The following is a 12,532-nucleotide window of genomic DNA, read 5'->3' as shown; positions in this document are numbered from 1 at the left end:
AGGAGCCATAATGTTTTTCTCTCAGGGAAGTCAAATAATCCTTTTTCCAAATTCTTTCAAAATGTTTGATAATTGATGATAGACAGCTGTGTCTTGCAATTAATTCTGTATGTCCCAAGAAATCGGGGTCAGATGTGTCCGAAGTTACCAGTGGTGGATAGGGATTTATGGTTCTTCCATACAAAAGGTGATTAGGAGTTAAGGATTCTACGGGTCCTTCTTCATTGAGGTAGGTTAAGGGGCAATTGTTCAACCGCGTTTGGACTTCCCGCAGAATTGTTTCCAACTCCTCCTGAGTCACTCTCTTCTTATACAAGACTTTCTTCAGACATGACTTGGTTAAACTGATCATGCGCTCATAAAAGCCTCCAATCCATGGTGCTCTGGGGGCTATGAATTTCCATGTTATGCTATTTCCTGTCATATATTCAGAGACGTTAGTATAGTCTAACATCTCCTTGAAGAACTTGGCTCCAGCAACAAAATTGGACCCATTGTCCGAAATTACTGTTCTCGGGAATGAGTACATTGCACAAAATCTCCGAAAGAGGTTCAGAAATGTCAGAGCCGACATATCTGAGGCTAACTCTAAGTGCACTAGTCTAGTTGCTGTGCATGTGAATAAACATATGTAATATTTGTGGGGGTTTCCATCCTCCGTCCTTATGAGTGTGATAGGTCCTGAATAATCAATTCCTATGTGAAGGAAGGGACGCTCAATTGTCACACGCTCAACGGGCAATGGAGGTGGACCAGGGTATTCAAATTTCCTACCCTAAACCCTCTTACAAGTGACACAACGACCCAGTATGGTCTTGATGGTTTGACGGCACTTTGGCATCCAATAATACATTCTAACATGTAACATTGTTTCCTGAGTGCCTCCATGCAGGCACCTTTCATGTGCATGGGTGATAAACAAATATGCTAAGTGACTTTTAGTTGGGATGAGGATAGGGAACTTGGTATCATGATCAATAGAAGCATAATTCAAACGGCCTCTGGAGTGGATAAGACCAGAAGACTCCTCTTTGTTCAGACCTAAGTCTTTGATAAACTGTCAATTATTCTTATTGAGAGTACCACTCCCATTCATCAGAAAATTATGAATACTAGGATAATGAGTCTTCTGAGCTATCTGCATCCAATACACACTAGCCGTTGGTAATGAAATATTGGGATTACACTTTCTTACATACCTAAATACATAATTGGTTATCCTAAGCATCTTATTAAGAGATGAGTATTTTGTATGGTCAAATAAAGGTGTAACCTCTGGTAATTCTTGGATTCTCTCTGAGATTATTTCACACACCAACACATTTGGTTTCTGTGTAGGCCAGTGTTCTCGGAAGGGTAGCCATTCCGGGCCTCCAGTTGTCACGTTACCACCTCTAACCTTAAAGCAATTGATTAGTTAATAGAGGATCTAAGAGGACACAACAGATCTTGCCTCATCCCCTAAAGGTGGAGTGACAATAACGGATATTAGTTTCACTTCTTACTGCATAGTTCCCTCTCTAACAAGCATATCTCATCATTCCCTTCAGTTAGGAAAGAAATCCCTACTTCACATTATCATCATAAATGGAGGATATAGAAAGATAGTAGGTAATTATATCTTAACCTATATTGAATAAACCTAACAATATAGAATCAAATGTATATATTTGATTATTACATCTCAGACTCAAGTATATAATATATTCTTAGTACATATGAGGTGTTTCATTATCTCACTTCTCCACTTGTATAATAATAATGTATATACAAATCAAAGGCACCATTAATTAGTTTACATTCCATATATGATATTCATATTACATAACCTTCACATAGTCTTCTAACCAGATTTTGCTTCTACAAGCACCGTGAATACTGAATTCTTAATTAATAATATAATCACTTCAAAATGTTAAACTTAATCCTTACAAATCATGCTTTTACAACATACCATTTATATCCATAATTACTCTTCCTCTGTGCGTTTTATCACTATCTATCCCCATATTTCTACTCCCATTTTATATTCTTTCAACCATATTATCCTCAAAAGACTTATATATCTAATTCAAACCATATACAGAAGAATGTACAAGCGAGGAATTGCAATCATTCCTTTTCCCCTCTCTTATCTTATCGACGACAATTCCAATAATGGTTTCAACTCTCCCCGCGATATAGTCAGTAGTGTAAAATATAAATCATACATTGATCATACACCAAAAGCAATTACAATAAATATTTCTATGAATTCTTACATCACTAGAGCATCATAATCTCACAGGAATAAACATATTTTTCAGACATATTAGATTTTTGAATACTTAGATTTCAGCATGTGGATCTACGTCCATGAATATAAACACGATATAGTCGTCAGCCTACATAATTAGAGAACGTAATAAACACCTTGGGGTGACTATGGTAACACAGTCCATATCTTGGCTTTCTTAAATTGTTTGATTGCTAATTCCTCTGGTAACTAAATCCGCTGGGTTTTCCTTGGAGGGTACATGCCGATATCCGAAGGATGACCCTAGATTGCGGATGTCCGCCACTCTGTTTTGCACATATGGGATGTTGCTTTTGTCATTCCTGATTCATTGCAGGGCTGCTTCTGAATCAGACCAGATAATCACCTCTTTAATACATTCTCTTAAGAGATTTTGTAGGTTATATGCAAGTTGTGTGCCCAGTTGTAGGGCTGTCAATTCTAGTTGTGGTAAAGTAATTGTGGTTTTGTTCTTCAATGGAGCAACCCTGGCCTTTGAGGTCAAAATAACTGATTGGTTGTCATCAGTAAGATAACTGACTGCACCATAGGCTAAGGTGCTAGCATCAACAAATACATGTAATATCGCTTTATGAATGTTACCACAGGATATGCGTGGGAACTTGAAAGAGGGCAGCTCCTTAATTTCCTTGGCCAATTCATTCCACCTTTCCAGATATGAAGTAGGTAAATGTGAATCCCATCCCACCGTTTCTGTCCATACTTCTTGATTAAGTAGTTTTCCTTTAATAAGAATGGGGGAACAAAGTCCTAAGGGATCAAAACAAGTGGATACCAGCGAAAGAAGTTGGCGTTTGGTCACATATGACAATGACGTAAACCTACATTCCTTTAAGGATAGAGTGTCATTAATAATGTCCCATTCTAGACCCAATACTGTGACTAGGTCAGCAGGAGGAGAGACCAAAGTATTGTCCCTTTGGATTAATTCTCTCAATATTTCTGAGTTCCTATTCCATTGTGTCAGAGACATGCCAGCAATAGTTAGCTCCTTGTTAGCTGCTTCATATATCTTTACTGTTTCCGTCTCACTATTCGTCGTCCCCATCAAATTGTCTACATAGAAGGAAGAGGACAATAATTCTGCAAATGGTGATTTGGAAAGTTTGAAGTGATGTTTCAGTGTCATTTGTAACAGAAAGGGGCTGTATGTTGCTCCAAATAACACGGATGTGAAACGATAAGTTTTGATTTCGCTACTATCATCCTGAGGGTTTGCTGGCTATAAAAACCTTGTGAAATCTCTATGATGAGGTTGCAGACCTATACGTAGAAAGGCCTTTTCAATATCTGCTACAAATGCAAACTGGTTGATCCTGAACTTGATCAGGGTATCACCTAATTTTTCTATAAGTGAAGGACCAGTTAACAAACAATCGTTCAACGAGGCATTTGTCCTTGAACTTTTGGCACTGCAATTGTACACAATCCGTAAAGGGGTGGTTGCCGATTCCTTGCATACCGCATGATGAGGTAGATAATGAGTATTAGTGCCCACTATTGGATCAACAACTTCTTCAATAACTCCGGCTTTTAATTGTTCCATGATAATGTTGTGATAACATTGTAGTAGCTCCGGTTGATTTTTAAATCTTTTCCTTTGATGATGCATTTGCCCTAAGGCAAGTCCATAGTTATGTGGGAGGAATGGGTGGTTCGTCTTAAAGGGAAGTTCCACCCAGTATTTTCCTTCCATATACTTTACAGTTCCTTCATAATGCTTGAATGCCTTTACATCATTTGGGGATTCTTGGTTTGGATTAATACCCATGACATCTAAATCCCACAATTTATGTATGGGATTACAATCAGTCACTATTGCCTCACATATATTGCGTGGTTCAATCAGTAATGATGGTTCACTCACCTGCGGGGTCAACAGGTTGACTGAGCAGGATGCAGAAGTTTCATCGCTATGATCAGGTATGATACTGTAGATCAAGTGCCCACCTGGGGATTGCATAAGATCCACTTTGTTCACAGTAATCGTTCCACACAAGAAACGTCCGATGAAATCTGCACCTATCAATAGTTGGATATTATCTATTACATCGGAGTGTATATCCTTATCTGCCAATTGAATGCCTTATTGCTCTAACTTATTGGCAGTTGTCAGTAAGCCGGGAGTGGTTATCTGTTTGGGCATTTCCTCCACTACAGCCATCGTGACTTTCTTCCTACGTCTGCCTAAGACAATGTCGAGTTTCACCATTTCATAACTCTTCTGTCTTCCTTGCCTATCAAAGCAATCTAAAGTCATGTTCACGTTGGTTACAGATTTAAGCTCAAATTTACTAGCCAAATCTCTGAGTATAAAGGATCTTTGAGAACCTTGGTCAAAAAATGCTCGTGTTCTTTCTACCTTTCCGGCTCTTGAACACACTGTCACTGTTGCTGTAGGCAAGGCTACACTATAATTGGCTCCCTGTCTTCTGTCAGAGATGACCAACATAACCTGCGTGGCAGTTTTTGGACCTCGTGAGTTACTAGAATCTGACGAGTCATCATTTGTTTCAGGCTTGGGTTTAGACTTTCCAGTCAGTTCAACGGAATCACTGTACTGATCATTCTGATTGCCGCTATTAGCTTTAGAAACATTAACTACATTAGAGACTTTTTGTTTGCTTGATAGGTTGCTTACGTACAGAAAGGAGTGATGTTTTCCCTTTTGACAGTGAGGGCATACTCCAAGTACGGTAGTGCATTCATTTGTGTCATGTGCCTTGATGCACTTTTGACATCTATTCATTTCCTTGAGTTTATCCTTTCTGGCCGACAGTGTGTTGTATTGTGGACAATCGTAACTTTTATGATCTTGCTTGCGAAAGAAGCATGACCTCCAGCCTACTGTAGTTAAATAAGTTCCTATTGATGCTGCTGTGTTGACGCATTTCGGAACTTGGTTACTGTTATCAGGACGTTTAGCTATCGGTTTGGTTAGTGTGACTTTCTTTTGACTTACCTCCGGAATCATTATTCCTAGAGTTTGGTCTACACCCATAAATTCTACTAGGGTTTTAAGTCCCTCTTTAATCTGGTCTATAGTATAGTACATTGACTTGTAAAAATCGCAGAACCACTTGCTTAAGTCACCTGGGAATTTCAGCAGGAGTAATTCCTCAATCAACCAACTTCCACCTTGTATATCTACACATGGATGATGTTCCAACTGCTTTAATGTATTATCTATTTCCAATTTGAAGCGTAACATGTCTTGCTTGTTATACTTCGGTGATTCAAGTTGGATGAGTTTCCTTATCAGGGTTCGAGTAACTTTCTTTTCGTCCCCGTAATGTTGCTTAAGGGATGTGACCGCTGTGTCATAGTCGGACGCTTGTCCCTTAAGTCCTGTGAGGTATTGCCTAGCTGAGCCCTTTATACATTGATTGAGGTAGGTAAATTTTGTACTCTCATCAATGTCGGACCTTTCATGTACCATGGAATTGAACTGGTTCCAGAATTGGGTCCACTCTAAATGATTTCCATGGAATTCTGCTAATTTGATGTCAGGGAGTTTTGCTCTAAAACCTAGATGGCTGGGACTGGCAGATCGAGAGGAGTTTGGCTGCGTCCCCTGGGGTGTGACATATTTTTCTGCCTGCACTTGTAATTCATAGATTTCTTCCACGAACTTTGTGTGGCTAGCTAATTTTTCATCATAATCGGCCTCATTTGAATGGGTTAGAGAGAATTCTAACTACTTATCCATATATGTTTCCAATTTATCCTCTAATTGGATATTGGCCCTTTCTATAAATCCAGTACCAACACTTCCAACAATCCCCTTGTTTAATTTGTTTTTCGCGCACGTTACGTGGCCGCGATAGCTTGTAACGCTATTCCTTCTGACTTCGTTAGCCATGACGATGGAACTAAATGGTAAATATGATTGACCTATAAACTATGAATCTTCTTCTTGAAGCATAAATGACTGGCAGATAACCAATATATATCATTTATTAATATGAATGCAATGTTTGTTTATAGGTCAATTAAAATGGTAATAATACTTCTTTGTCGCGGCTAGTGCCGCTTAAATCGTTTTTATCGGCTTAAGAAACCTGCACAGCGAAGCTATATCGGTAATCCCCTACCACACTCCTGGCCAAATGGCCACTTCCGAAAGGGAGTGTGTGGTTGGACATTCCGCATAAATCATCGGAAATTTAAAATTCCCGGCTCTGTGCAGGTGGCGCAAGCGTCTACAACCCCACCTCCCCCTCCCTATCCCCTCCCTTCTTACTCGGCCGCACGGATTGAGCCGTCACTTCAATGAGAAATGAAGGCTTCGCCTGTGGGAGGAGGGAGGGACCCTAAATCTGTGCAGGTTTCTTAAGCCGATAAAAACGATTTAAGCGGCACTAGCCGCGACAAAGAAGTATTATCGGCTGAGAAGAAACCTGCACAGCGAAGCTATGCATGAGACGAGGATAGGTGGGAGGAGAAGGTGAAGCCCAAATTGTAGTCGAGGACAGGGCTCAAGCCGTTATTACGTGTGTCTCGTATGGGAGACTATTCATCTTATCATTCAGTAGAGGGGAGACAAAAAGCATCAAGTACTTATATCGATATCAATATCAATATATATATATATTCATTTATTTGTTTATTTTTTATAAAAATAATATTGTACAATTTACATAGTGCAAAAATTCTATGTAGAATATTGTATCTTGCTCAGCGGTTCCTGGGCCTTCCCCTACCCCTCGGTCGCCCTTTGCCCCCCTTCTCTTGCGAAGAGAGGGGTGGAGCCGTTCCCATGGCGACACATGGGACAGGGGTGATCGAGTGGTAGAGATACCGTGTCCTGAAGGAAGTTGCTGATGCCCAGCCCCCAAGGTCCTGCACCCGTTCCACAGAGTGGGTGCGGAGAAACGCCAGCGATGCCGCGAGGCCTCTGATGTTGTGGGCGTGGGGGGCATGGCCCGGGTCGGCCTTCTCTATAACGCGGCAAAGTAAACGCGCCAGGGACCTCGGGGTTAGGGGGTTCCGAGATTTCGAATTGTAGAAGAGATGATCCTCGGACACCCCTTCCGTGCGTTCCACGTAGTCTTGAAACGCACGGACCGGGCACAGCGGGTGTGGGTTTCCTTCCTCCAGGAAGGATGGTATTCTGATAGGGCCAATCATGTCGTCCGCCTGCTCATTCTTGGCTAGGAATGTAGGTGATGGAGCGAGAGTTAGGGCAGAGCAGTCCTCCTCCAGTTTGGAGAAGGACTGGTGGCGGGTGATCGCCGCCAGCTGTGACGCCCTGTAACCCGTAGCCAGGGCGAGCAGGAAGACGGCACGTTGAAGGAAGTGTTCCTCCTCCATGATGGTCCCTTCGAACGTCAGGTACTGCAGAACACGATGCAAGGACCAGGCTAGGACCGGCTGACGTCTCGGCTCTCTCGAGGCGCGGATCCCCTTCATTAGAAGGTTTCGCGCCCTTTGTGGCACTGTGATGTTCATGCCGAAGTAGAGTGGATCAGCGAGGGCTGCGTAGTGAGCCGAGATTGTCGCCGGTGCCCTGTTGGTGGTGTCAGCTAGCCAAGACAGGAAGTCCAGAACTGTGCTAGCGGAGATGGTCACTATCGCGTGTCTCCGAAGGAAGTCCTGGAATCTCCGCCAGCAGGATTCATATTGCCGCACTGAGGATGGACGGTGAGCTCTCAGCATCTTGTCCACTGCCTCTGTAGAGAAGAGTTGGCCGAGAGCTCCCCGTAGAAACTCCAAGCGTGAAGTCGAAGTGACGCTTGGAGAGGTGCGGTAAGGCTGCTGGCCAGGCAGGCTGACCCTAGTAGAAGGGGAGAAGGGCACCACTTCATTAGCTCCCCGAACCACGGCTGAGCTGGCCAGTAGGGAGCTATCAGGAGGACCCGACCCTTGAAGGACCTGAGGGTCTGCACCACCTTCAGGAGGACCGTTGTCGCTGGAGGAGGAAATATGTAAACATACTTCCAGCGGTTCCAGTCCTCCGTGAAGGCGTCCGGGCCTCCTGCGCGTGTTCTGTGGTTGTAGGAGAGGAAGAGGGGGAGCTGGGTCGTGCTCGGGGAGGCAAATAGGTCCACCTCCGGGGTGCCGTAGCGGAGGGAGAGCGACTCGAACACTTGTGGACGTAGTTGCCACTCCACCGATGTCTCCCGGAACCTGGATAGAGCGTCCGCCCATTCGTTCTCCCGGCCCGGAACATACTTCGCCGAGAGAGAAATGGCCCTGCGTGATGCCTCGGCGAAGATGTCCTCCGACAGGGCTAGGAGTGGACCTGATCGGGCCGTACCTTGCCTCTGCACGCACTGTACTGCCGTCACATTGTCCATATCGAAGCGGACGCTCGTGTAGGAGATTTCGGGGTGCCGTTCGAGCCATTCTTTTACCACTATCAGCTCCCGAAGGTTGATATGTAGCGACCTTCTCTCTTCCGACCATCCCCCGCACGCTTGATGTCCCCAGCTCGACTGGAAGCCCCACCCTATGTCCGAGGCGTCCGTCGCTACTGTTATCCAAGGTGGGGGCGGGGACCATGGGACTGACTGGCGTAGGACCCCTGGCCGAAGCCAGGGACGTAACAAGCTGTGGAGTGTTGAGGGTACCGGCCTGGGAAGGTCGCGCGGGAAGAGTGGGATGCTCCTGTTGACCTCTCGCGTTAGCCGTCGGTGTTTCAAGCGGCCCAGTGGAAGGGCCGGGGCCGCGAAGTTGAGGCAACCTAACAGGCCCTCCCACTGACGGCGGGAGAACGTTTGGGAGAAGAATGCCCTCCTGACACAGCGGAGTGTCCGAAGAGCGTTGTCTGGAGCCAGTGACAGGGAGGCGTTGATCGTGTCCCACTCGATCCCGAGCCAATGAAGTTTTTGTGTAGGGGTGAGGGTAGATTTGTCCCAGTTTACCTTGAAGCCCATCTCCGTCAAGATTCTTAAAGCCACCGAGACATTGGTTGATGCACCCTCCTCGGTGGGCGAATGTATCAACCAGTCGTCCAGGTACATGAGTGTGGAGACGCCTGCCTCCGCCAAGCGTGCGCCTACCACTCTCGCTAGCTTTGTGAAGACCCTCGGGGCAAGCGAGAGTCCGAAAGGGAGTCTGGTAAATTGATACGTCTCCCTCCCGACCTGGAACGCCAGGAACCGGCGAAATCGGGGGTGGATGGGGACATGCCAATATGCGTCCTGAAGGTCCAGGGACGCTAACCAGTCTCCCTCCCGGAGCACTGACCGAACCTGAGCCACCGACACCATCTTGAATCGCAGGGGTTTCAAAAATTTGTTCAGTGCGCTCAGGTCCATAACCAGTCTCGTTTTCCCTGGGTCTTTCTTTGGTACGGTAAAAAGACGGGACAGAAAGACCCGACCTGTCGCTGGTTCCACTATTCCTTTTTCCTTCATGTCTCTCACGTGGGGCAGCACTGAAGAGGACACCTTGGATGACGCGGGAGGGTGGCGTAGTGGCTGTGGGAGGAAAGAATAAGGAATCAGCTTATCGGTAGTAATGTGTATATCCCCCCCCCCCCAAGCCTGAAGGGCTGGGGCAAGTTACTATCCATACTATGTAAGAGTATCACCACAGTTCCCTCAGAGGATAAAGGTAAGGAGACCCACCGGGAGAGAGAACCAAGGCCAGGTGAGTCCCTGGCGGATGACCCTGGAGGCCCATCCGTGCGCAGGCCACGCGTGGTGCCAGCCCAGGAGACACCCCACTTGGGGGCCTTCAGAAGTTCTTGAACTTTTGCTGTTGTTGCTGCTGATGTTTTCGTTGGTTGGTGGTCCTCTGGGGTTGGGAGGAGGTGTGGTGTTGCGATTGTTGGCGCCGAAATGTCTGGGGCTGTTGCTGATGCGGGCGCTGGGTTATCCTCCCTGTGGGTGGTGGACGGTATGCCCGCTGTTGTTGTTGATGTTGTTGTTGTTGTTGTTGTTGTTGGCGCGCGTATGGGGGCGGGCGCCTGAATAGAGAGTGGGACCTGTAAGCAGGTAAGGGCCGAGGTCTCGGTTGGGATGGTTGTTGGATCTGGATGACGGTCGGGACCGTAGCGAAGACGCGGTCTGTCGCTTCCTGGTCGAACAGACCACGGGAAAGGGGAGCTGCTCTCACCACGCCCCGGCGAGCTATCTCCGGGGCCGACCGCGCTGCAGACTGACGAGCTGCCAAACGAGCCGCGGTGAAGGCCCTCGCTGCTGGGGGTAGGGCTGATGACGCCATGTTGGCTGTACCCTCTGCCACGGTAGAGAGTGCCGCCAGGGTGTCTCTGCATACATAAAACACGCGAATCAAATTAGTAGGGCGAGAAGGATCCCGATCCCCGGAGGGTGTAATAAAGTCACATCGCTCAATTGTAGAACGTATAACATATGCGAGGCCGAGGTCGTTTCCGAACGACCTCGTCCTTGGGTGCTAGTCAAGAGGCTCCGTCCTGGGTGAAGACGCTACCTGAGCGTCTCTCGCCAGGACAGGTCTGGACCCTCTGTATACATTGAAATATCCCACTCACCTCAATTCTTCCCGCGGGAAGTCCTCAAAGCTCGTGGCGAGCGTCGTCAGCCAGTTCCTCATCATCGCGATTGCCGTGACGGTCGAGATGGTAGAGGCAAGGTCTTGTCTGGTCGAGGCCTCCGTCGTCAGCAACTTAGTCTCCGGTTCACTAAGTTGATGGGGGAGGGCGGGGTCCCTGCCAGAGTGCCATAAGCAATCGCGCAGACCCTCCGGCGCGAAGGGTGGTGGCAGGACGACGGGGAATGATGAAGGGATATGCCGTCGAGGAGGAACCGTCTTGGGTTGGTCTTGGGCCCGCTCGAAGAGAGCAGGGATGTCTAAGGCCTTCTCCCCTTTCTCCTGCGGGAACCAGGCGTTTGGGGAGAGTGCTACCGCCGGTGAGTCCCCCGACCTGTCGACAAACATATGCCCATCAGGGTTTAAACGAGTGTTCTCCAGGAGAGCACCTAATGCGTCCAGAGTGTTAGAGGTGGAAATCCTGGAGGGCGTGGAGGCCGGGGCGGAGAGGGGTCGAATCTTATATAGAACCTTAGCCCCCTCCGCGTCGTTGGCCCACTTTAGGATAACGTCATCTCTCCTCCTCCAGCCCTCCGGTAGCGAGTAGTCGGGAGACCAGGCCACTAGCTTGTGATCTTCTCCAAACGAGTACTCCCAGGACCGGGGAAGGTCACACCATGAGAAGGGGCGGAACTCAAAAGAGTCCGTCATGGTAGGAGGATAAGGAAAAGAACTGTAGTGGTCCTCCACCCCGTCCAACCCGACGGACGTCTGATTGGGGGGTTCCTCCTGAGAGGGGCCTTCTAGTCCTATACCTGTCGCCGGCACGGAGGGGCGGAGGGAAGGACCAGGAGGGAGAGTGGGAGGGGGGGCTAGAGCCGTAGGTTCAATAGGAGGTTGCTCTGGAGAGGGGTGCGTTATGATTTGCGCGGTCTGAAAGGCCGGATAATGTGATAGGGCCGATTCAAGGACGGGGCCTATCAGGGACGGAAGGAGGGCAGCCACTTGGGCGGCCAGAGTTCCCTCTCCCCTCGTGTCGTCCTCCGGCTCCCTGCCCTTGTGGGATTTACGGCGAGGAAAAGGAGAGCGAGGAAGGGAGGGTGAGTTGGGGGGAGAGGCTGTGGAGGGTGGGGACAAGCTGAGCGTCCTGGACCTCGGTGAGGCAGACCTCTTTTTCGAGCGAGATTTCCTGCCGGGTTCACGTGAGTGAACTAGGGAGGAAGACGAGTTCGTGGGGGTGCTTGACAAAGCAAGCCGTAAGGGTTTTAAGGACCCTTGATGTTCGGATGTATGGGGCTGCCGAGAGGCCTGAGGACGCTCGGGGACACCATACTCCGCAACATCAGACTCGTCCCCTTGTACTCCGAGAGGCCCAGGTTGTCCACCAACGGAAGTCTCGGAGACATAGGGAGACGGATGGCGAGGGCGAACGAGGCCCAATTCCACTCCTAACGCCGGATCCGCCCACACCAGGGGGGGGGGTCGTCAGCGGATTTCAATTTCCGAGCTCTGCGCCATGCCTCCCGAAGGTGTCCGAGGGCGGCTAGCTTGGAACGGGTTTTGGGAGGAGCAGCACGAATCTCCTCAACCCGCGCTTTGCACACAACGCAGGCTAGGGGGTTAAAGCCAGCTTGTGAGAAACAATGGGCATGGCGGGAGCAGAGGTCGTGGTGGCCGTCTGACGAGATCCTGGCTGTGCAGCCGGATTCCACACACAAGCGTTTGGTCTGAAAATAGAATAATGATAATCATAGACGGGGTGTCCCAAAGGTGTCT

The 12,532-nt window shown here is 48.0% G+C and overlaps 2 protein-coding genes across 6 annotated transcripts in view; one reads left to right on the top strand and one right to left on the bottom strand.

The window, feature by feature from the left end:
- LOC143018530 (uncharacterized) overlaps positions 1 to 12,532 on the top strand; it is a 93,082-nt gene that overhangs the window by 26,459 nt on the left and 54,091 nt on the right. The window lies entirely within an intron of this gene.
- On the bottom strand, positions 9,900 to 12,229 carry LOC143018788 (uncharacterized). Its single transcript, XM_076174367.1, has 2 exons — positions 10,758 to 12,229; positions 9,900 to 10,514 (listed from the first exon to the last, which is right to left on the bottom strand). The coding sequence occupies exons 1-2, from the start codon at positions 11,465 to 11,467 to the stop codon at positions 9,980 to 9,982; spliced, it is 1,245 nt and encodes a 414-aa protein (XP_076030482.1). The 5' UTR covers positions 11,468 to 12,229; the 3' UTR covers positions 9,900 to 9,979.

Source organism: Oratosquilla oratoria, chromosome 35 (genome assembly GCF_046742065.1).
Source record: "Oratosquilla oratoria isolate Oo_2021 chromosome 35, ASM4674206v1, whole genome shotgun sequence".
Lineage (NCBI taxonomy): Eukaryota > Metazoa > Arthropoda > Malacostraca > Stomatopoda > Squillidae > Oratosquilla > Oratosquilla oratoria.
This window is presented reverse-complemented; position numbering and strand designations above follow the sequence as displayed.

Coding starts and splice junctions, on each gene's coding strand:
- LOC143018788 (XM_076174367.1), bottom strand. CDS start 11,467: ATGACGGACTCTTTTGAGTTCCGCCCCTTCTCATGGTGTGACCTTCCC. Junction 10,515..10,757: donor TTCCCGCGGGAAGAATTGAG/GTGAGTGGGATA, acceptor TTATGTATGCAG/AGACACCCTGGCGGCACTCT.